This window comes from Pseudophryne corroboree, chromosome 1 (assembly GCF_028390025.1).
Source record: "Pseudophryne corroboree isolate aPseCor3 chromosome 1, aPseCor3.hap2, whole genome shotgun sequence".
Classification (NCBI taxonomy): Eukaryota; Metazoa; Chordata; class Amphibia; order Anura; family Myobatrachidae; genus Pseudophryne; species Pseudophryne corroboree.
In genome coordinates, this window is record NC_086444.1 from 740,815,026 (window position 1) to 740,838,123 (window position 23,098).

Below are 23,098 nucleotides of genomic sequence, written 5' to 3' on the forward strand. Positions count from 1 at the left end.
AGTTCAAGGATGTGTTTTCGGAACAGGCGGCTGACCAGTTACCACCCCATAGGCCTTGGGACTGCCCCATTGACCTTATCCCAGGGAAGATGCCGCCCCGTGGCCGCACATATCCTCTGTCACTTCCTGAGACCCAAGCTATGTCGGACTATATTAAGTCCAATCTGCTCAAAGGATTCATTCGCCTCTCTATCTCCCGGCTGGAGCGGGCTTCTTTTTCGTGAAGAAGGAGGACGGGGGGTTGAGACCATGTATCGACTACCGCGGCTTAAACGATATCACCATCAAGAATAAATACCCCTTGCCACTAATCACAGAGTTATTTGATAGGGTTCGTGGCGCTCGCGTTTTCTCCAAGCTCGATTTGAGGGGGGCCTATAATCTTATACACATCCGAGAAGGGGATGAATGGAAGACCGCCTTCAATACCGGGGATGGGCATTATGAATATCTGGTGATGCCGTTTGGCCTTAGTAATGCCCCTGCCGTCTTCCAGGGATTCGTCAACGAAATCTTCCGAGACATGTTATATCGAAGTGTTGTGGTATATTTAGACGACATACTGATTTTTTCCAAAGATCTTGCTGAACACAGGACACAGGTCAAAGAGGTGCTCCACCGTTTACGAAAGAATCATCTCTATGCTAACATCTCCAAATGTACCTTCGAAGTAACATCAATTCCGTTCCTCGGTTATATCATCTCGGGGACGGAACTTCGCATGGACCCGGAGCAACTTTCTGCCATTCGTGACTGGAATCAGCCTCTCTCTTTGAAAGCAATACAAAGATTCCTGGGCTTTGCAAATTATTACAGGAAATTCATTAGGGGTTTCTCTACTATAGTTGCACCCATTACCGCCTTGACCAGAAAGGGCTCCAACCCGGGTTTGTGGTCTCCCGAAGCCATGGAAGCTTTCACCTACTTGAAATCAGCTTTTATGTCAGCCCCGGTACTTCAACAACCAAATTTCGAAGAACCTTTTTTCCTGGAAGTTGATGCATCCTCGGTCGGAGTCGGAGCCGTTCTCTCCTGGTACTCCTCGGATAAGAAATTGCATCCGTGTGGCTTCCACTCTCGAAAGTTCTCCCTGGCCGAACGGAATTATACTATTGGTGATCAAGAGCTCTTAGCCATAAAATCCGCTTTGGAGGAGTGGAAGTATCTTTTAGAAGGGGCCAAACATGTGATTACTATTTACACCGATCACAAAAATTTGTTGTACATTGAAACCGCACAGTGTTTGAATCCTCGTCAAGCTAGATGGGCGCTTTTCTTCACTCGATTTTCTTTTGTTATCAAGTACCGGGCCGGAACTTTCAATACTAAAGCGTTCACAAACTCCCCCAGATGAAGAGGATTCTTCTGAACGGAATTTAATTCTGAATCCAATTTCTGTTTCCGCTGGTTCCACTACTCCGGGCCCTCCCCCTGGGAGAATGTCTGTACCAACTAAATTCCGACCGAAAATACTGCAGTGGGCTCACATCTCCAAGTTCTCTGGTCATCCCGGCGTCCAGAAGATGCTCAAGTTTCTACAAAGATCTTACTGGGTGGGACACCATGAGGAAGGATGTACAGGATTACGTTAATTCTTGTCAACAGTGTACCGAGCATAAATCTCCTTGTCTACCTCCTGCCGGGTTGCTTCGCCCTCTGTCCATTCCTATGAAACCCTGGACTCATATTTCCATGGACTTCATTACCGAATTGCCCTGTTCCAAGGGTTACAATACCATCTGGGTGATTGTTGACCGCTTTTCAAAGATGGCGCACTTCGTTCCATTGACAGGTCTGCCGACAGCTCCCAAGTTGGCTTTATTGTTCATCCGGGAACACTTTCGGTTGCATGGTTTACCTCAAGAAATAGTCTCTGATCGAGGGGTACAGTTCACCGCAAGGTTTTGGAGAGCCCTCTGCTCAGCCTTACAAATTACACTTAAATTTTCGTCTGCCTATCATCCCCAAACGAATGGACAAACGGAACGAGTCAACCAAGATCTAGAGACTTTCCTCCGCCTTTATCTCTCCCCTTCACAGGACAACTGGGTGGAGTTGTTACCTTGGGCGGAGTTTGCCCATAACCATTCATTTCATTCTTCCACTGGCGAGTCTCCATTCTTCATAAACTATGGGTTCCACCCACGAGTTCCGGACTTACCAATTTTTCCAACAGAAGAGGTACCAGCTGTGACTTCCACTCTACTACACTTCAGACAAATTTGGAGTAAGATTCATGCTAGTCTTTAAAAGGTTTCTGTCCGATACAAGTTCTTCGCGGATAAGAAACGGCGAGCCGCTCCTCAATACAAGGTTGGTGATAGGGTATGGCTTTCCACACGCAATCTCCGGTTAAAGGTGCCCACTATGAAGTTTGCTCCAAGATTCATCGGTCTTATCCTGTGCTACAATTCCTGAATCCTGTGGTCTGCAAGTTGGGTTTACCTTCTCACCTACGTATACCAAATGCCTTCCATGTTTCTCTTCTTCGTCCTCTCGTCCTTAATCGTTTTCATTCAAAGTCTTCTAGCCCCACCTCAGTAGAAACTGAAACGGGAACAGACTTCGAGATCAAAACTATTCTGGACTCTCGTTACCATCACAAGAATCTGTAATATCTGGTGGAATGGAAAGGTTATGGTCCCGAGGAGAGAAGTTGGATAAAAGCTTCTGAGGTCTCAGCTCCTCGACTAATCCGGATTTTCCATTCTAAACATCCTACGAGACCAGGAAAGTGTCCAGAGGCCACTCCTAGAGGAGGGGGTACTGTCATACAGCCGCCGCGGCCCCCGTACTTGCCTCTCCGGGGGTGCTGGATCTCCGGGAGGCTGTCTTCGCTGGCGGGCTCCGGCTCCCGGCGCTCCGTCCAGCGCTCATAGTGTGGACGTCGCGGGTGCGGGTGACGTCATGAAGCGCTCCCCAATCAGACGCTGGCGGGAAGTTCAAATTCAGACGCCGGGCAGAGCTCCGGCGCCTGAGTATCATCTATTCTGCCTACAGAAGTTGTGATCTCCAGTGCTCCCGCATTCCTGTGGTTTCCCGCCCTCCCAGACGGACTCCAAGCGCCTCAGTGTCTTCAAGCACCTCGGTGCCTCCAAGCACTTCAGCGCCTCCAAGCACCTCGGTGCCTCCGCGCCTCCAAGCACCTCAGCGCCTCCAAGCACCTCAGCGCCTCAAAGCACCTTGGTGCCTCAAAGCGCATCCAAGCACCTCACTGCCTCCAAGCACCTCACTGCCTCTAAGCGCCTCCAAGCACCTCGGTGCCTCCAAGCACCTCGGTGTCTCCAAGCACCTCAGTGTCTCCAAGCACCTCAGCGCCTCCCCGCACCTCGGTGCCTCCAAGCACTTCAGCGCCTATAAGCACCTCAGTGTCTCCAAGCACCCAGTGCACTTTAGCGCAGTTTGTGCATCCAGCACCTGGTATTCTTCACTGATTCATCAGCGCCTTTCAATTTCTGTCTTTCAGGAGACCTTCAGCGTCCACGCGTGCCTCCTGTCTGCCGACCTAATCCTGCATGAGGAAAACTTACATTCGGCCATCTCTGCTGCGGTCCAGTTGCGGTTCCTCTTCCCGGTCACCGGAAGAAACCCCGAGTCCACAACACTCCCAAACCAGGTCAGTGATACGTACACTGTGCGACCTTGTGTACGTAAGGTTTGTAAATAATATAAAGGTGAAAGGTTAATTACTGCAGCCGCAGCGGCTCAATATTAAAGTGTATCAAGTGTGTTTAAGGTATATGCTTTTTAGTCCTGTAAGTAAACCAGCGTTTACACTCTCCAGTGCCAAACAATGAGAACCATTCTCATTGTTTGGCACTGGAGAGATAGGAACACTGCAGATTTTGTGTGCTTCTGAATTTTTAGCGAAGTGTATTGATCAGAGGCCCAAAAAATATTTTTTTAATTGAAAAAATTACAACATTAGGGTCATGGGACCACTATGAAATTCTCCAGATCATTGAAAGTGTCCAAACCCTGGGATTAGATTTATTTTTATAGATTTGTTGTTTGAAATCTCCATTGGAGAAATACATACATCCACCATAACAGTCATTAGGTGTTTTTACCCCTGAGGAAGTCCGGCTAATGGACGAAACGCCTAGGGTTTAAAGGTGACTAGGATACATAATTACATTAGGGAGCCCCTACCACTGAATTCACATCTTAGGGTGGTTGGTGGCACCAATTACATCTATCCTAATGTTGATTGGGTTCCTGGAAACACCTGTATGTTAATGCGAATCGATCTGGCATTGTACCATATTTTATTTGGATGTTCCAATAGCAATCAATTTTGATTAATCTAAGGCCTTTGGCCAACTGTTCTGGGTGTCTATATTTTTGGTGAGAGGGTATCATTACAGGAGGATTACCTTTTGGCTGAATCCGAATCCGAATTGTTTCCCTACCCTAAGTAGAATTTTGAATGAAAGTCCGGAAAAGAAAACATCGTTGGGACACTCATCGTATTGTGTATGGACTTTATTTGGACAATTTCATGAATTAGCGCCCTCCGGGTCCATCTTTCTTCTACAGATTTATTGTTCCTGCTAACAGAGGTTCTACTGTGAGGTGCTACTTCTAAAGCGCGTGAGAAAGGTCTTTTTTTCTCTTTTTTATATATCTTCTGTATAAAAATGAAAATCTGTCATTCTGTCCTTCTGTCTTTCTATCCAAATCCACAGTTTACAAGCGAAGATTGTGAAATTTCACATACAAGCGTATTAAAAGGTTGAAAGCGCTGTCCACAATAAAAGAGTTTTTTATTTGGTTAAAAAATTATAAAATCACTAGTTCACATATAATCACTAATCAATACTGATCTAAAAAAGTTAGACATCAAAGCATATTGCGGACCATAACTATTTTTCAGTGGTACCTAATAGTGAAACAGTTTAAACACAGTGGATACACTTGCATTAAATTGACACACTCTATTCCAAGTGAAACAATTGTATCAGATGTTATATATTACTCCACTCAGTGTTTTTTCCCCTTGGTAATTATCTCCTTTGAACAGCCTCCTAAAAAATAGAAGTAATTGGAAGGATTTAAATGTTCACAGTCCCAGACATATCTGGAGAGATATAATCACCTTAAATCTGAATTAATTTCACAGAATATTTATATATATCTCCTCACGCTGGGAAAATAATCCATCCAAAAGCACAGATTTGAAGCACGCAATATCTGAATTATAAGAGATACAGTTGCCACTTTTCGTAATACAGTCTCTTAATTGGAGGCTACTGAAACTGAATTAATAGACCGTTCTGACGGGCGTCCCCGTCTGGTGATGAGAATTAAATAAATACAGTAGAGCTCCTGTTAGATGATAAGCATGCTCCACAGTTCATTCATAAATTCTTATTCAGTAAATGGAGGCCGCATACACGGCTAGTCTCACCCCTGTTAGGCTCGGCTACTGCTCCCGCCGGGCGTCCGTCGGTATCATAGGCAGCACACAGCTGCTTCACTTGCACCAAAGATCTCGCGGCCCGCCTCTCCTATGACAGTGCCACAGAATGCTTGTGATGATGCAGCCTGTCGGACTAGTTAGCTCCGGCGGTATCCGTCAGCGACTGCGCGCTGTTTTCACAGTTCCCGAGACTTTACCAGGTGCCTTGCCGACAAGGGGGAACTCATGAGCTGTTTTCACGATTAGGTCCACACACGCAAGGAGCACTCTTGACGCGTTTCTCAGCCGTATGTCTATGGCTGTTTCCTCAGAAGAATGCACTCCCCTTCCTATTCACTGCTTTTATCCTCAGTGGGGTATCAATCAACATCTTAATAGGGTCCTTATGTTCATTAACCCTTTCACTTTCAGATTCCATTCTTAAACCTATAGTTGTTAATAGCAACCTTAAAGTATTGATCCTAAAAACCTACACAGTAATTAAACATCTCTAATATCAAACTATATAGGAACTGTTTTATCACACAGCTGACACACACTATAAGACATCCTCTACATCACAAAAAAATATAAAATAAATTAAATTAAATGAAAAACCAACTCAATTAAAATAGATGTTTTCCACTTGGATCGACCATCCAGTATTTTATATCTATTCATAACCCATATTATCATGAGCAGGCTATATGAAATTAGACATCAAGGTTATACAATATATCAAAGTTATAAAATACAGTCAGACTATGAATCAGACCCAAATTCACAGTACACCCATATTTGACGTTGATAGTTAACCAATTACTAATAACCCAAAAACAAAAAACAGCATAATAATATTATTATTACTTATAGTATTAATAATTAAAAAGAGACAGGATTCCATAGGGTGGCCCTCAGCAATTACCCATATGTACCACCTCCCTTATATGGGAAATGGGGCCCTAGTGGCTCACCACCTCGGTACCGACCCAAACAGGGTAGGCAACTCAGTATCATAGGTTAAATAGTATATATACACATAGTGTGATATATGTGGATATATAGAGTTAGGGACGTTGGTACCGTGTGGTCTTAATGACACAATTGAATTGAATAATGTTTAGTTAATGGTGTACCTGTCGGTATTCTCTATATTGTATAACCTTGATGTCTAATTTCATATAGCCTGCTCATGATAATATGGGTTATGAATAGATATAAAATACTGGATGGTCAATCCAAGTGGAAAACATCTATTTTAATTGAGTTGGTTTTTCATTTAATTTAATTTATTTTATATTTTTTTGTGATGTAGAGGATGTCTTATAGTGTGTGTCAGCTGTGTGATAAAACAGTTCCTATATAGTTTGTTATTAGAGATGTTTAATTACTGTGTAGGTTTTTAGGATCAATACTTTAAGGTTGCTATTAACAACTATAGGTTTAAGAATGGAATCTGAAAGTGAAAGGGTTAATGAACATAAGGACCCTATTAAGATGTTGATTGATACCCCACTGAGGATAAAAGCAGTGAATAGGAAGGGGAGTGCATTCTTCTGAGGAAACAGCCATAGACATACGGCTGAGAAACGCGTCAAGAGTGCTCCTTGCGTGTGTGGACCTAATCGTGAAAACAGCTCATGAGTTCCCCCTTGTCGGCAAGGCACCTGGTAAAGTCCCGGGAACTGTGAAAACAGCGCGCAGTCGCTGACGGATACCGCCGGAGCTAACTAGTCCGACAGGCTGCATCATCACAAGCATTCTGTGGCACTGTCATAGGAGAGGCGGGCCGCGAGATCTTTGGTGCAAGTGAAGCAGCTGTGTGCTGCCTATGATACCGACGGACGCCCGGCGGGAGCAGTAGCCGAGCCTAACAGGGGTGAGACTAGCCGTGTATGCGGCCTCCATTTACTGAATAAGAATTTATGAATGAACTGTGGAGCATGCTTATCATCTAACAGGAGCTCTACTGTATTTATTTAATTTTCATCACCAGACGGGGACGCCCGTCAGAACTGTCTATTAATTCAGTATCAGTAGCCTCAAATTAAGAGACTATTACGAAAAGTGGCAACTGTATCTCTTATAATTCAGATATTGCGTGCTTCAAATCTGTGCTTTTGGATGGATTATTGTCCCAGCGGGAGGAGATATATATAAATATTCTGTGAAATTAATTCAGATTTAAGGTGATCATATCTCTCCAGATATGTCTGGGACTGTGAACATTTAAATCCTTCCAATTACTTCTATTTTTTAGGAGGCTGTTCAAAGGAGATAATTACCAAGGGGAAAAAACACTGAGTGGAGTAATATATAACATCTGATACAATTGTTTCACTTGGAATAGAGTGTGTCAATTTAATACAAGTGTATCCACTGTGTTTAAACTGTTTCACTATTAGGTAGCACTGAAAAATAGTTATGGTCCGCAATATGCTTTGATGTCTAACTTTTAGATCAGTATTAATTAGTGATTATATGTGAACTAGTGATTTTATAATTTTTTAACCAAATAAAAAACTCTTATTGTGGACAGCGCTTTCAACCTTTTGTCCTTTGATTTATATAATAACTATTGGGATTCAACTACCCATTATTGAAAGCAGCAGTGCACAATTGGGAGGAGGTGTATTTTAATACTAATGCTAGCCGTACATCAGACCAACTTTTCTCCAACACTCCAAACTTCCAACCATCCAACTTGTCTGTTCAACTAAAACAGTGCCCCACACATCTCACCAACATTTTGCCAGTGCTCCACACATCTAACCAACTTTTCATCAGACCACCCAACCTTCCAACTTCTGTCCAACTTGTGATGTCACCGAAGTAGGCGGACAGTGCCTGCCTATAGTTCTTCAGTTTTGTTTTTTCATTTCAAAACATGCAGAAGTGTCTTTTACTCAGTGAAACTGGGCTTTTCTTTCACCACCATACATTTATTAGATTTACTTATTTTTATACTGAACTATGGATACCAGCATGGTTGGGCTGCCAAGGCAAATTATATATATATATATATATATATAAATATATACATACATACGAGATGTAGATATTCGGCACTCCCAATGTAGTAAAATGTACAGCTTGCCTGGTGCCCTCCTGGGGTGTGGTTTGTTTTATCGACAGTGCCTAGGTCGACAATGTTTAGGTCGACCACTATAGGTCGACAGTCACTAGGTCGACATGGATGGAAGGTCGACAGGGTTTCTAGGTCGACAGGTCTAAAGGTCGACATGATTTTTTTATTTTTTTTGGTGTCGTTTTCTTCGTAAAGTGACCGGGATCCCAAATTAGCGCACAACTTCGCTCGCCATGCTTCGGGCATGGTGCCTTCGCTCCGCTACCGCTTCGCTCGGCACACTTTACCGTTCCAATCGTAGTCCACATGGATCGTTAAGTATGAAAAAATAAAAAAATAAAAAAAATAAAAAAACTCATGTCGACCTTTAGACCTGTCGACCTAGCACATGTCGACCTAGAAACCCTGTCGACCTTCCATCCATGTCGACCTAGTGACTGTCGACCTAAACATTGTCGACCTAGGCACTGTCGATCTTCAGACCGGATCCCGCCCTCCTGAGCTTCAAAAAGCAAACATATCACAAACGATAGGCGGCACTCTAGGACTTTTCAAAAATCAAGAACATACGTGACCCTGTTCTGACAGCTTAACGTTTCGGTCATTTTCAATCCGCCACACTTTGCTGGCGGAATCTAATAAAAAAATTTAAAAACATGTTTTTTTTGTGTTTTTTTTGGGGGGGGTAATAGCATATCTATTTATATTAGAGGGGATTAGGTACTTGGTTTGTCTTTTTTGGAGGCACAAGTATTATTTATATATTTTTAAAAAGATTATTATTATTATTATTATTATTAATATTTTTTTTTTTTTTTTTTAAATGGAATGGGAAAAACCCGAAAAAAAATTGCGTGGGGTCCCCCCTCAAAAGCATAACCAGCCTCGGGCTCTTCGAGCCTGTCCTGGTTCTAAAAATCCGGGGGAAAAACGGACAGGGGATCCCCCGTATTTTTAAAACCAGCACCGGGCTCTGCGCCTGGTGCTGGTGCAAAAAATACGGGGGACAAAAAGAGTAGGGGTCCCCCGTATTTTTTACACCAGCATCGGGCTCCACTAGCTGGACAGATAATGCCACAGCCGGGGGTCACTTTTATACAGTGCCCTGCGGCCGTGGCATTAAATGTCCAACTAGTCACCCCTGGCCGGGGTACCCTGGGGGAGTGGGGACCCCTTCAATCAAGGGGTCCCCGTCCCCAGCCACCCAAGGGCCAGGGGTGAAGCCTGAGGCTGTCCCCCCCATCCAAAGGCTGCGGATGGGGGGCTGATAGCCTTGAGAAAATTAAAAGAATATTGTTTTTTCCAGTAGTACTACAAGTCCCAGCAAGCCTCCCCCGCAAGCTGGTACTTGGAGAACCACAAGTACCAGCATGCGGGAGAAAAACGGGCCCGCTGGTACCTGTAGTTCTAATGGAAAAAAAATACCCAAATAAAAACAGGAAACACACACCGTGACAGTAAAACTTTATTTCACACATGTCGACACACACATACTTACCTATGTTGACACGAAGCAGTTGGTCCTCTTCTCCAAGTAGAATCCACGGGTACCTGAAAATAAAAGATAATTATACTCACCTGATCCAGGGTCAAGATTATAATCCACGTACTTGGCAAAACAACAAACCGAACACCCGGACTGAAAGGGGTCCCATGTTTACACATGGGAACCCTTTCCACGAATGCAGAGACACCCCGGTGACAGCTGTCACAGAAGTGTCTCTTCAGCCAATCAGGAAGCGCCACTCCATGGCACTCACCTGATTGGCTCTGTGCGCGTCTGAAGTGACAGAAGGCTGGCGGGGGGAGGGGGGGGGGGGTGAGGGGGAAGGGGTGCCGCGATCTTGGGGGGCAGTGACTGCAGGAGGGGAGCAGAGGTCCCGCGTTTGCGGGTGATATGCGGGGGGTGCCGCGATCGCGGGTGATATGCGGGGGTGCCGCGATCGTGGGTGATATGCGGGGGTGCCGCGATCGTGGGTGATATGCGGGGGGTGCCGCGATCGCGGGTGGGGTGCGGGGGGTGCCGCGATCGCGGGTGGGGTGCGGGGGGTGCCGCGATTGCGGGTAAGCTGCGGGGGGTGCCGCGATTGCGGGTAAGCTGCAGGGGGTGCCGCGATCGTGGGTGATATGCGGGGGGTGCCGCGATTGCGGGTGGGGTGCGGGGGGTGCCGCGATTGCGGGTGGGGTGCGGGGGGTGCCGCGATTGCGGGTGGGGTGCGGGGGGTGCCGCGATTGCGGGTGGGGTGCGGGGGGTGCCGCGATTGCGGGCAAGCTGTGGGGGGTGCCGCGATCGCGGGTATGCAGCGGGGGGTGCCGCGATCGCGGGTGGGGTGCGGGGGTGCCACGAACGTGGGTGGGGTGCGGGGGGTGCCGCGATTGTGGGTAAACTGCGGGGGGTGCCGTGATTGCAGATAAGTTGCGGGGGGTGCCGCAATTGCGGGTAAGCTGCGGGGGGTGCCGCGATCGCGGGTATGCTGCGGGGGGTGCCGCGATCGCGGGTATGCTGCGGGGGGTGCCATGATCGCGGGTGGGGTGCGGGGGTGCCGCGAACGTGGGTAAGTTGCGGGGGGTGCCGCGATTGCGGGTAAGCTGCGGAGGGGTGCCGCGATTGTGGGTAAACTGGGGGGGTGCCGTGATTGCGGGTAAGTTGCGGGGGGTGCCGCGATTGCGGGTAAGCTGCGGGGGGGGGGGTGTGCGGGGCGTGCCGCAATCGCGGGTGGGGTGCGGGGGTGCCGCAACCGCAGGTGGGGTGCCAGTGATCGGGGGTGGCGTGCGGGGGTGCAGCAATCATGGGTGGGGTGCGGGGGGTGCCGCGATCATGGGGTATTGCGGGAGGGGTGCCACTGCTGGGTGTCCTGTGACAGCGGCAGCCCGGCAGCAGTGATGTGCTACCGTAGCTGCCCCTGCACCTCCTCCCGCCCCGCCGCCGTCGCCGCTCCACGGGGTCCGCTGTGACAGGGGCAGCCCGGCAGCAGTGATGAACTGCCGCAGCTGCCCCTGGTCCTCCTCAACGCCGCCGCCGCCGCTCCATGGGGTCCGCTGTAACAGGGGCAGCCCGGCAGCAGTGATGACCTGCCGCAGCTGCCCCTGAACCTCCCGGCTCGTGCTGCCCAGTAGGCAGTGATCGGGAAGAAGTAGGCGGACACTGCTGGTCAGTGTCCGCCTGCTTATCGTTCAGTTGGGGGGAAAGTTTCCCCTACACCTGAACGATTAGTTGGGAACATCAAACAGGTTTGATTTTCACAACTAGTTGGACAGACCGTTTCTGGCCGTTTTTCAGCGTGTGGGAGCAAACGGCTGATAATCGTTTGCTACCACACACTGCCAGATTATCGTTCCAACCAGCCAACTAGTTGGCTGGTTGGAACGATATCTTCCTGATGTATGGCCAGCATTAGGAGCTGCACAGCTGACACACACAAGAGCATAGCGCTTTCTAAGTTTGAGGAAGCGTATTAAAACATGCCGGACGCGACTAAAACAATTTACAACAAACTGGGTACACATATTACTTACACTTGGGAAACAAACAATGTGGGGGTCAGACACCCCTAGGGGTCGGACAGCAGCACAGAGTACGTCAGCAGATAGCATTAACGTAGAAGGCCTGGAGCAATTTACACCAAACTTGGTACACATCTGACTTACAATCTGGGAAGAAACTCCATGGGGGTTATACACCCCTACCACCCCTAGGGGTGGGACAGCAGCACAGAGAATTTCAGGAGACAGCATAACTCCAGAATGCCTAGACCAATTTATAACAAACTTGCTACACATATGACTTACAAGCTGGGAACAAACACTGTGGGGATAAGACAACCCCTAGGGTTGAGGCAGCAGCACAGAGTTTTTCAGCAGACAGCATAACTCTGGAATGCGTGGAGCAATTTACACCAAACTTGCTACACATATTACTTACTCTCTGGGAACAAACACTGTGGGGGTAAGACACCCCTAGGGTTGAGGCAGCAGCATAGAGTTTTTTTTAGCAGACAGCATAACTCTGGAATGCCTGGAGCAATTTACCCCAAACTTGCTACACATTACTTACACTCTGGGAACAAACACTGTGGGGGTAACACACCACTAGCACCCCTAGGGGTGGCCCAGCAGCACAGAGTATATCAGGACATGCATGATATGTAAGTGATGACAGGGCTGCATGGGACAGGGGCAGTGACATGATGTGAGGAGGGGAATGAAGGCAGCACGAACCCACACACTGAGAGTTATATAGTGGAAGTAGCATGGTCCCCCAGCAGCACATTGGGTTTTCATTTTTATTGATGTGTATAACATTTTACATGTTTTTTACACTATGGGGTCGATTCTATTCGGCAACTAATGAATAGCGCCGGGAATTAGCTCCCGACGCTATTCAATTCAGCAACTAGTTACGTCGGCGATGGCCCGTTCTCGCCGACAAAACAGGTAGTTTTGTCGGGAGAACGGGCATTCTCCGACTTAACTCCCCGGCGAGAGGCTGATTCCCGACAGAATCAGCCTCGCGCCGGCCGCGAGGCAGCACTTTTGTCGGGTTTCTCTTCTCATCCCCCGGGGATGAGAGAAGAATTCCCGACAATTGCAGGTAACTAGTTGCTGAATTGAATAGCGTCGGGAGCTAATTCCCGGCGCTATTCATTAGTTGCCGAATAGAATCGACCCCTATGTTATGTATACTGTGTGTTTAATATTTAAATTCATTTTTGTAAACAAACATTCTTAAACTCCTGGGCAACGCCGGGTACTCCAGCTAGTATATATATATATATATATATATATATATATATATATATATATATGTGTGTGTGTGTGTGTGTGTGTGTGTGTGTGTGTGTATTGCACACAATTAACAACAGACAATCCAACGTTATCTCCTGCTGCATGTCATTGTAGTGTATTTGTGTGAGAAGGTGCGGTGCAGTGCTGTGTACTGTGCCGGCGTTGTAGTAATGAGGGAATGCATTACTACACAATGTTAATGACGTCCCATAAGCCAATGAAGCACTAATGCACGCAGGCAGCACAGCTGCTAATGTACTGTAGAATAGCCCGGCATTGTTTCACTCACCGTGCATCATCATTCTCCACCGCCTCACACAGCTTGTGTGCCAGGGCCGCCATCCCCGGGCCGGACAGAGGGGCGCTGCACGGTGGGCGCAGGACAGGGGCAGCTAGAATGATGCCAAGTGAGGGCACACTCGTGGTGGCATGGTGCAGGGGAGTTCATGTGTACACCAGACCTAGGTTACTCGTGCTAAGGAGGTTAAGCCAGCGGCTCATCGTGTCCTAACAGCGGAAGAACACGGCTGGCGATTCAAACTTCCCTCCTTGGTGACAAATCAATAGCGTCCCTCCTCCATCCCTGCCACTGCTGCTGGTCCCGCCCAGTCCTGCCCCCGGCACACCCCCACTGCATCCTCCGTGCTCCGGCAGGCCGGAACTGAGCCCTCAGATTTGCCTGTACGGACACGCCGCCCGATCGCTCGAAGCTGTGTCGCCGCATCCACAGTTGCGAAAACACAATTTGCAGGCAAAAAAGCAGAAGTTAAAGATTTCTGTCCAACTCTACATGAGTCCACATATCTTCTATTTCTCTGGACTTTATGCATTATAATATCAGATGGAAAAATAGTATTTCACATAACACTGCTTTCTAACTGCAAACATTGCACGAAGGGGATTGTTGTGTACAAAAGACTTTGGAAATGGTGGGGGTCATGCAGGTCTCCAGTGAGGAGCAGTGCGGGAAGGAATGAGTAGCGTGTAGGGAGTTATACAGTTTACGAACTTGCAAATGTTGAAAGATACTTATATTCGTTCGGGGAAGGAAAAGTATAGAAGCGAGCCCTACAAAGCCTAAATCTAGAGGAAAAAGAATGTTATGATGAGACTAAGCATAAAATGATTTATGGTGCGTACACACTATGCAATATCGTTCGCAAGCTGAACTATATTGGCCCTCATTCTGAGTTGATCGCAGCAGCAAGAAAGTTAGCAATTGGGCAAAACCATGTGCACTGCAGGAGGGGTAGATATAACATGTGCAGAGGGAGTTAGATTTGGGTGTGGTGTGTTCAATCTGCAATCTAATTTGCAGTGTAAAAATAAAGCAGCCAGTATTTACCCTGCACAGAAACAAAATAACCCACCCAAATCTAACTCTCTCTGCACATAATATATCTGCTTCCCCTGCAGTGCACATGGATTTGCCCAATTGCTAACTTTCTTGCTGCTGCGATCAACTCAGAATGAGGGCCATTGTTCGGTCCTGAACCATATTGCATAATGGTGATCATTCCGAGTTGTTCGCTCGCTAGCTGCTTTTAGCAGCATTGCAAACGCTAGGCCGCCGCCCTCTGGGAGTGTATCTTAGCTTAGCAGAATAGCGAACGAAAGGTTAGCAGAATTGCTGCTAAATAGTTCCTTGCAGTTTCTGAGTAGCTCCAGACCTACTCCTAGATTGCGATCACCTCAGTCTGTTTAGTTCCTGTTTTGACGTCACAAACACACCCTGCTTTCGACCGGCCACTCCCCCGTTTCTCCAGCCACTCCTGCGTTTTTACCTGGCACGCCTGCGTTTTTTAGCACACTCCCGGAAAACGCTCATTACCACCCAGCAACGCTCCTTTCCTGTCAATCACTCACCGATCAGCAGTGCGTCTGAAAAGCGCCGCACGAACAACAGCAAAACTGCTAAGTTCTTAGTTAAATAACTAAGCGCATGCGCGCAGCGTACCATGCGCATTTAGCAGCAAATCGCAGCATAGCGAAAATCGGCAATGAGCGAACAACTCGGAATGACCACCCATGTGTATGCCCAAACCGACGTACGATGCGCCCTTCCGTGGGTCGCATACAACGTCGGACTGCATGCAGTCTTGAGGTGATATTGTGTGGTTTTTAACTCCAGTGATGACTTTGACATCATTTGTAGTGTGTACATACAATCCAATCCGATATGATCTCTTATACGATATCGTATCGTATGGGATTGCATAATGTGTACATAGTATTAGGGGTCTATTTACTAAGCCTTGGATTGAGATAAAGTGGATGGAGATAAAGTAGCAGCCAACCAGCTTCTAACTGCCATGTTACAGGCTGTGTTTGAAAAATGACAGTTAGGAGCTGATTGGCTGGTACTTTATCTCCGTCCACTTTATCTCCATCCAAGGCTTAGTAAATAGACCTCTATATCTGGTCAATACCCATGGGAAAAGGTGGACTATTCAACAGGGATCTAGAGGGGACGAAAGTAAAGTGTAAAACCAGGTGTAATGGTCCCAGATAGAAGGTGAGAAATGGCTTGTAGGAAAGGCTTTGACTATATCAGGGCAAACCATAAGGGGGGTACTCACGGAGCGATCGCTGCTAAAAATCTAAGCAATCTGACTAGATAGCTTAGATTTTAAGCATGATCGCTCCGTGTGTACCCCCTATAGCGATGCGCAGCCCCGCGCATCGCTATCGCTGGTGCTAGATTGGCCTGCCGTGCAGGCCAATGTAGCGGGTCGCTCATTTCACCCGCTGGGTGAAATGAGCGCCCCCTGCATGCTCAGCACACATCTGCTGAGCATGCTGAGCGGCGGGAGAGATGTGTGCTGAGTGGTACGCTCAGCACACATCTCTCCCGCATCGGCCAGTGAGTACTGGCCTTTAGAGGAGATCCATAGTAAACAATAGGAGGATTAGAATGAAAGCGCCTCTACTTCTATAGTGGCCCAACAACAATAAATAGGGGGTGCATGCCACAGGAAACATTGACAGGTATATTGCATGGTAGTACTTCACTAGGTTGAGAATACCTATTCCACCATGAGAATAACAGCTTTGTAGAATCTGCATCTGGACCCAGGGTTTCCTACCACCCCATATAAATTCTGATAGCTTTTTGCTAGTGTTAAAGAATTTTAGTAATAATGTAAGGGTGCCGATACAGTGTAATGCCTGCGGCCGTGCAGGTGTACCGCTCCTTACCTCAAGATGTTTTCCTCGTTTCCAGACCGCTCAATTTCTGTTTGTCCGGGCGAAATTCTTCCTCGGGACCTCTACACGGGGACTCGACCTGGAGGACCGACGACTAGAGGAAAAAGAAACACTGTCACCATGTGCCCACCCCTTCCACGACGGGGAAAGAGTGGCACACCGCGGTGGCTGCGACGTTCACCGGTTAGGTGAATGTCATCATTGGCCCGCGGGCCTCAGCCACCCAAAATGTCACCTACTCGGCACTTGCGCACCTAGGTGAAAGCGAGCCCGCTAGGCCTAGCGGGGTCTCGCAACCGGCAATGCAAGTCCCAGCGGATGCAAGCCCCTCCGTGCCGGAAGCTCGCCGCGACGCCATTTCCCGTCGCGTACCGCCGCTGCCTGTCCGGGGAAGACGGAGGTGAGAGACCTCCCTCATTCCCCCAGCCTGATGTCCCCTCACAAGAACATGAATCGGGAGCGTCTGCCAGATGTATTACAGTAGAGTAAAGACAATAATTTTAGCTGCAGCACTGCGACCAAACAAGGAAATTAAAAGTTTGTGCAGGGTTGAGAGATCTGAGAGGATGGATGCGAGGAGACTTGGGAAATTGGCATCTTATAGCTGTGAGTAATGTTTAGCTAGCTACTGTAGGTATTCCCCAAGGTACTTAAGTTTGTGAAGCTGCCAATGAAACTCATAATGGGTGGGATATATTAACATACATCGCCGCCCATCACAGCGATGTTGATCGCATATGTACTAACATATGCAATCAACATCGCAATACGGTGACGGAGGCCACCCGCAATACCTGTGAGGTGGTGTGCGGGGGGTCTCCGTCACCTCCCTGGGCTTTCCCTCTCCTCCCTGTCCGGGAATCAGGCAGCAGGCTGTCCCTGGCGCCTCCTCCCTCCCTTTCCCACTGCAGCAGGAAGGACCTCCGTCTGCGTTGCTAGGGGGAGGAGGAGTTTACCTTCCGGGTCCAGGCTTCCTGGAGGAAGTTATGCCGGGGGGGGTTCTGCGGCGGGTTGCTGCAGCTGGCGATAAGAAGCCCATAGGTTTCTATAGGGTATCACAACCCTGGGCGGCGAAAACTCGGCGTCCGGGTCTTGGTACAATTGAATATGTGGTAAAACTCCTGAAAACGGGGGTTTTACCGCATTTTTCCCTTAGTACGCCCCCCCCCCGATAAGCTTTTAAGGAAGTGGGTATGGGGGGATAATAAGATCTGATATTTCAGATTTATCCTTACTGAATTTATAGTTGGAAAGAAGACTGTGGGGTAAGTGTAATAGGGTGCGTAAAAACGGAGGTGCAGGTGTTTCTGTGAGAATGCCCTTTTTTTAAAGCGCCAATCATTTACAAGGCAAAACCAGGTTGTTTTTGCCTTGTAAATGAATGCTGTTTTAAAAATACTGGTATTTCTCATACGTCATAGAGGATACTGGGGACTCCAAAAGGACCATGGGGTATAGACGGATCCGCAGGAGCTTGGGCACACTATAAAGACTTAAACTGGGTGTGAACTGGCTCCTCCCTCTATACCCCTCCTCCAGACCTCAGGTAGACTTTGTGCCCAGGAGTGAATGGACACACACTAGGGGAGCTCTACTGAGTTTCTCTGAAAAGACTTTATGTTAGGTTTTTTATTTTCAGGGAGACCTGCTGGCTACAGGCTCCCTGCATCGTGGGACTAAGGGGAGAGAAGTCAGACCTAATTCTTCTTAGTTCAAGGGCTCTGCTTCTTAGGCTACTGGACACCATTATCTCCAGAGGGTTCGATCACTTGGTGCGCCTAGCTGCTTGTTCCCGGAGCCGCGCCGTCACCCCCCTCACAGAAGCCAGAAGAAAGAAGCCGGGTGAGTATGAGAAGTACAGAAGACGTCAGACGGCAGAAGACTTCAGTAACGGAGGTAAGCGCAGCGCTCCGTGCTCCCACACACCAACGGCACTCACAGGGTGCAGGGCGCTGGGGGGGAGCGCCCTGGGCAGCAGTTACTGAGGTGTGGTTTAACTGGCAAAAGAGCATACTACGGGCCCCGGGCACCGCGTACGATACCCCCGCCAGTTCATAGCAGCGGTCGCGCTGCGCGCCGGTGCTCCCACACACCAACGGTTTTACTTGGGTGCAGGGCGCAGGGGGGGGGGGACGCCCTGAACAGCAATATGTATAGGGTTTCAGGAGGTATATAGTGTGTATACACTATATACGGTCCCCGGCCTGCATATATACTATAACGGGGCTGAAGCGCGCCGATGGGGGTGGGGCTTAGCCCTCACACACAGGAGTCAGCGCCATTTTCTCACTGTCCCCGCCAAAAAATGTGTAAAGCACAAACAGGGGGGGGACAGTCTTTTAGTGTTATGTTGGACATATATAACACTAGTAGATTTAGAGATGAGCATGTAATCAGTCTTGTGTGTATTTTCTGTGTGCTCCCTGTCAGATATACCCACTTTAGTTCACTTGTGTCGACAGGCGTGAGTGTTCTGTCATAAACACCTATGGGGTTTACTGTCGTCATCGCTGACGCATGTGGGTACTTGATACAGTAGTCAACAGGTCAGTAGTGGTATGCTTGTAAAAGTAAATACTATATGGGAGGCACAGTAGTATGTGGGTGACCCTGTCGGCACCAACTGTTATCACCGGGTGTATATGTACATGTTGTAACTGACTTATACCTGTATATATACATTGATAGGTATATGTATGGTAAGGTTCCATGGGCCTATAGCTTGAGCACAGACATGGTAGTTTTTGTTGGGGAGTGATATTGGATTTGTATAGGTATGCTTCCCTCGGACCCCTCGGGGTAGCCTTGTTACTAATCCCTGCTGTCGACGAATACTAGGGTTTTCTGTCGACTATAATGTTTCCTGGTAGATCCACAACTGGGGCATTTCAGTACATGGTCATACACGTTCAGAACACATTAATGTCACTAGGGACCCGAAGGCTCCGTACAATCCGCTTATATGTATGATATATATATATATATATATATATATATATATATATTTATATATTTAGGATATGTGTGTATATGTGTATTACAATATGTATATTCATATTATGATTTATAATGTATACTGAAGTAATAGTATTCCTTCTCATGTGCTGGTCGCTCTGTTGATAAAGCTCTAGGTCGGCCGTGACTCACACCCTCTCAAGGTGTCCGAAGGTTTATTCTTTTCCCGCCACGGATAGAATACTGTGAAAGTCAACTCCTGGTCAACACAGGGCCCTGTCTCAAAGGATCGTTTACAGGAAAGCTAAGTGATATTATATTTCTATGCTGTGGGCTTATTTGCATTACATGCACATGAGGGAGTGTTTGTATTCGGTAAGACACCGGATAGATTTACCCTAAAGAGAGAGGGGAGGTTCCTTATGTTGGTTCTTCTCTATAACATTGCGGCAGGCTGCCATACGTATACAGGAAGTGTGGCCGGGGGAATGCTGAGGCTGACTCCGAGAGTTACTGGAGTTTTTCCCTGGGACGGTGTACCGCTGTTTAGGGGGATGCCTCAGTTCAGTCAATCTCGGTGGATACTGCTGGTGAGTCTAACTTCGGGAGTTAGATTCCCTCACAACGGTTGGTGACGCATTCTTTTGTGGGATGCAGTCGTTTTAACCGGTGAGATACAGTTCTTTTTTCCTTTTCTGTGTAGCCTGTGGATGGTGAAAAGGTAAGAGTTCTGCAGCCTTGTTAGGTTCGCAGAAGAGGATGTCGTTTCTGTTTCTACCACATACACCACATGTCGCGGAGTCTATATGGCTGGACCCCACTCCGGTGAGGACTCCGTTACTACTTTCAGTTTGTCCGGGAATAGACTAGGACCGGGGAGTTACTTATAGAATCCAAAGGGGGACATTTTGGAGTTACAGAAGTTTCCCCGCACTGATTTTCTAATGGATATTGCCGTTTCCCCACTGGAAGGGGAGGTAGTACGCGACGCCATACCAGAGGTGCGTCAGGTTCAGGGCCTTGACCCCCTGTCCCGGTTATAAAAAAAAAAAAGTTTACATGCGTTGTTCTACGCATTCAGATTACCTGGAGGGATATTCAGGATTGTCTTTGCCATTTCACCGGAGTGATGGTAGTATGATGGTTTTCTTTTCAATAGTAAGAGCCATTGTTATTCTGTTCTGAGACGTTCTCCTGATTGAGGCAAGGTCAAGAAACAAGTGGTGCAAATCATTGTTTCTCTCTGACTATTCTTCAACACAGGGAAGGGCTGTTGTTCCCAATGACGCTGATGTCGGAGGTGGGTATCAGAGTAGATACTGAACGGTTCAGGTTCTGTGTTTTCCTGTGGAAAGAGGTCTGAGGATCCAAAGTCGGATCAGATTTGCAGTGACAATCCATCAATATGTTCCGTTGATGAAGAAGTTGGGTGCGGCCTAAGAGGCCTTTTCGGCGTGCAGGTCAAATGCCAGAGTGGTTTTCATGGGACCAGTTGGAAATGTGGTCCGGGTCTCACCGGCACATGCATCGGAATATAATCCTAATGGCCAGGATATCGCTCCTGTGGTGTCTGCTCAGTTCTCACCTCCTAGAGGGACGTAGGTTCGGAATCCAGGATTAGATCCTGGTGTCCATGTATGCAGATCTTCGCAGTCATTGCATGGGAAGTATTTCCAGAGGAAAAGGTCAAGCTGCGAAACTTGTCTACAATAAGCTTTCTTGAATTAAGAGCTATTTTCAACGAACATATTCTTCGTGATCTGCCCGTGTTAATTCTGTCGGACGACTTGACAGCAGTGGCGTAAGTAAGCCGCTAGGGCGGAACAAGGAGCAAAGTGGCAATGGCAGAAGCTGAAATAGTTTTCCGCTGGGTGGTAAGACTAGTAAACGTTATATTAGCAGTCTTCGTTCCAGACGTAAACGACGGAGAAATAGATGTCCTCTGCAGACGCGATCTCCATCCAGGAGAAATACACTCGTCATTGCGACGTTTCACAGAAGTGACAAGTCTTTGAGGAGTGCCTCAATTGGGCATGTTGGCGTCTCGCCTCAACGAGAGACCTCAGGGATATTGTTCCAGGTAAAGGGACACTCAAGCTATAGCAGTGGATGCCTTCGTGACACCTTGTGTGTTTTTTCAGTCGGTCTATGTGTCCCCTCCGCTTTCACTCTTCTGAAGGTGATAAACGTAAGAAGAACAGAGGTTCCGGCGATCCTCATTGTTCCGGTCTAGCCAAGGAGGGCTTGGTATCCAGTTCCTCAAGATTTATTCATAGAAGATCCCTGGCCTCTTCCTCTATGTGAGGAACTGTTACAGCAAGATCCGGGCGTGTATCAAGACTTACCGTGGCTACGTTTGACAGTGTAGCGTTTGAACGCCATATCCTAGTCCGAAAGGGTATTCCCAGTGAGGTTATTTCCACACTTCTTCAGGCTAGAAAAGAAGTAACGGCAAAGCCTTACCAACGTATTTGGCGTAAATATGTGTCTTGGTGTGAATCCAAGTAGGCTCCTACAGAAGACTTTCAGCTGAGTCGTTCTTCTCCATTCTTTGCAAGCAGGTGTGGATGCAGGCCTAAAGTTAGGCTCCGTTTCAGGGCAGTTTTGGCCTTATAAATTTTCTTTAAAAAAAAAAAGAATTGGTCACCTTTCCGGAAGTTCAGACTTTCGTGAAAGGAGTACTGCACGTCCAAGTGGTCATGCTATTGCCTTTGGGCGACCGCAAGGCGGTTGTCGGAAGTAGCGGCTTTGTCTCCCAAGAGCCCCTGTTTGATCTTCCAAGTGGATAGAATTGAGAACTCGGATAGTAGTTCTGCCGAAAAGGGTTTTCTGTGTTTATCAAACACCTGCCTATTTTGATGCCTGTGGTAACTTCAGCTTTGGCTAATTCGAAGTCTCTCGATGTAGTCAGGGCTTTGAAGATTTATGTCGACAATTGGGCTCAGATTGGGGAAACAGAGGCTCTGTTTGTCTGGTATGCTCCCAGCGTGCTTGGGGCGCCTGCGTCTCTGCAGTCTGTTACACGCTGAATCTGTAATACGATTCAGCATGCGAGTTCTACGGCTGGATTGCCGTTACCGAAGTCGGGGGAGACCCATTCTAATAGGAAGATGGGCTCTTCTTGGGTGGATGCCCGAGGTGTCTCGGCGCGTTAACTTTGCCGAGCGGCTACTTGGTCGTGTTTCAAACGCCTTTGCTAAGCTCTACAAGTTTGATACCCTGGCTGATGGGGACCTCATGTTTGCTCAATCGGTGCTGCAGAGTCGTCCGCACTCTCCCGCCCGGTCTGGAGCTTCGGTATAAACCCCATGGTCCTTTTGTAGTCCCCAGCATCCTCTAGGACGTATGAGAAAATAGGATTTTAATACCTACCGGTAAATCCTTTTCTCTTAGTCCGTAGAGGATGCTGGGCGCCCGTCCCAGTGCGTACTGTGTCTGCAGTTATTGATTTTGGTTGCACTTTGTCAGGCTATCGCTGACATTGTTCATGCCATGGCATGCGGTTTCTTATTATTGGTTGTGTTGACACTCAGGTTGTGTTACATATTCTCTCAGCATATGGCTGTATGTTTTTCATACCATGGGCTGGTATTCTGTTGAATGCCATGTTTTGCGGTATGTTCGTGGTGTGAGCTGGTATAACACTCACTGGCCAGTATTTA

The 23,098-nt window shown here is 47.7% G+C and overlaps 1 protein-coding gene across 1 annotated transcript in view; it reads right to left on the reverse strand.

Annotated features, from left to right (window-relative positions):
- ANKLE1 (ankyrin repeat and LEM domain containing 1) overlaps nucleotides 1–13,979 on the reverse strand; it is a 172,345-nt gene extending 158,366 nt beyond the window's left edge. Inside the window, exon 1 of the mRNA XM_063916311.1 lies at nucleotides 13,564–13,979. Coding sequence (XP_063772381.1) covers nucleotides 13,564–13,616 — 53 coding nt within the window. The 5' untranslated portion in view covers nucleotides 13,617–13,979. The remainder of the gene's footprint in view (nucleotides 1–13,563) is intronic.
- Nucleotides 13,980–23,098: the final 9,119 nt, after the last annotated feature.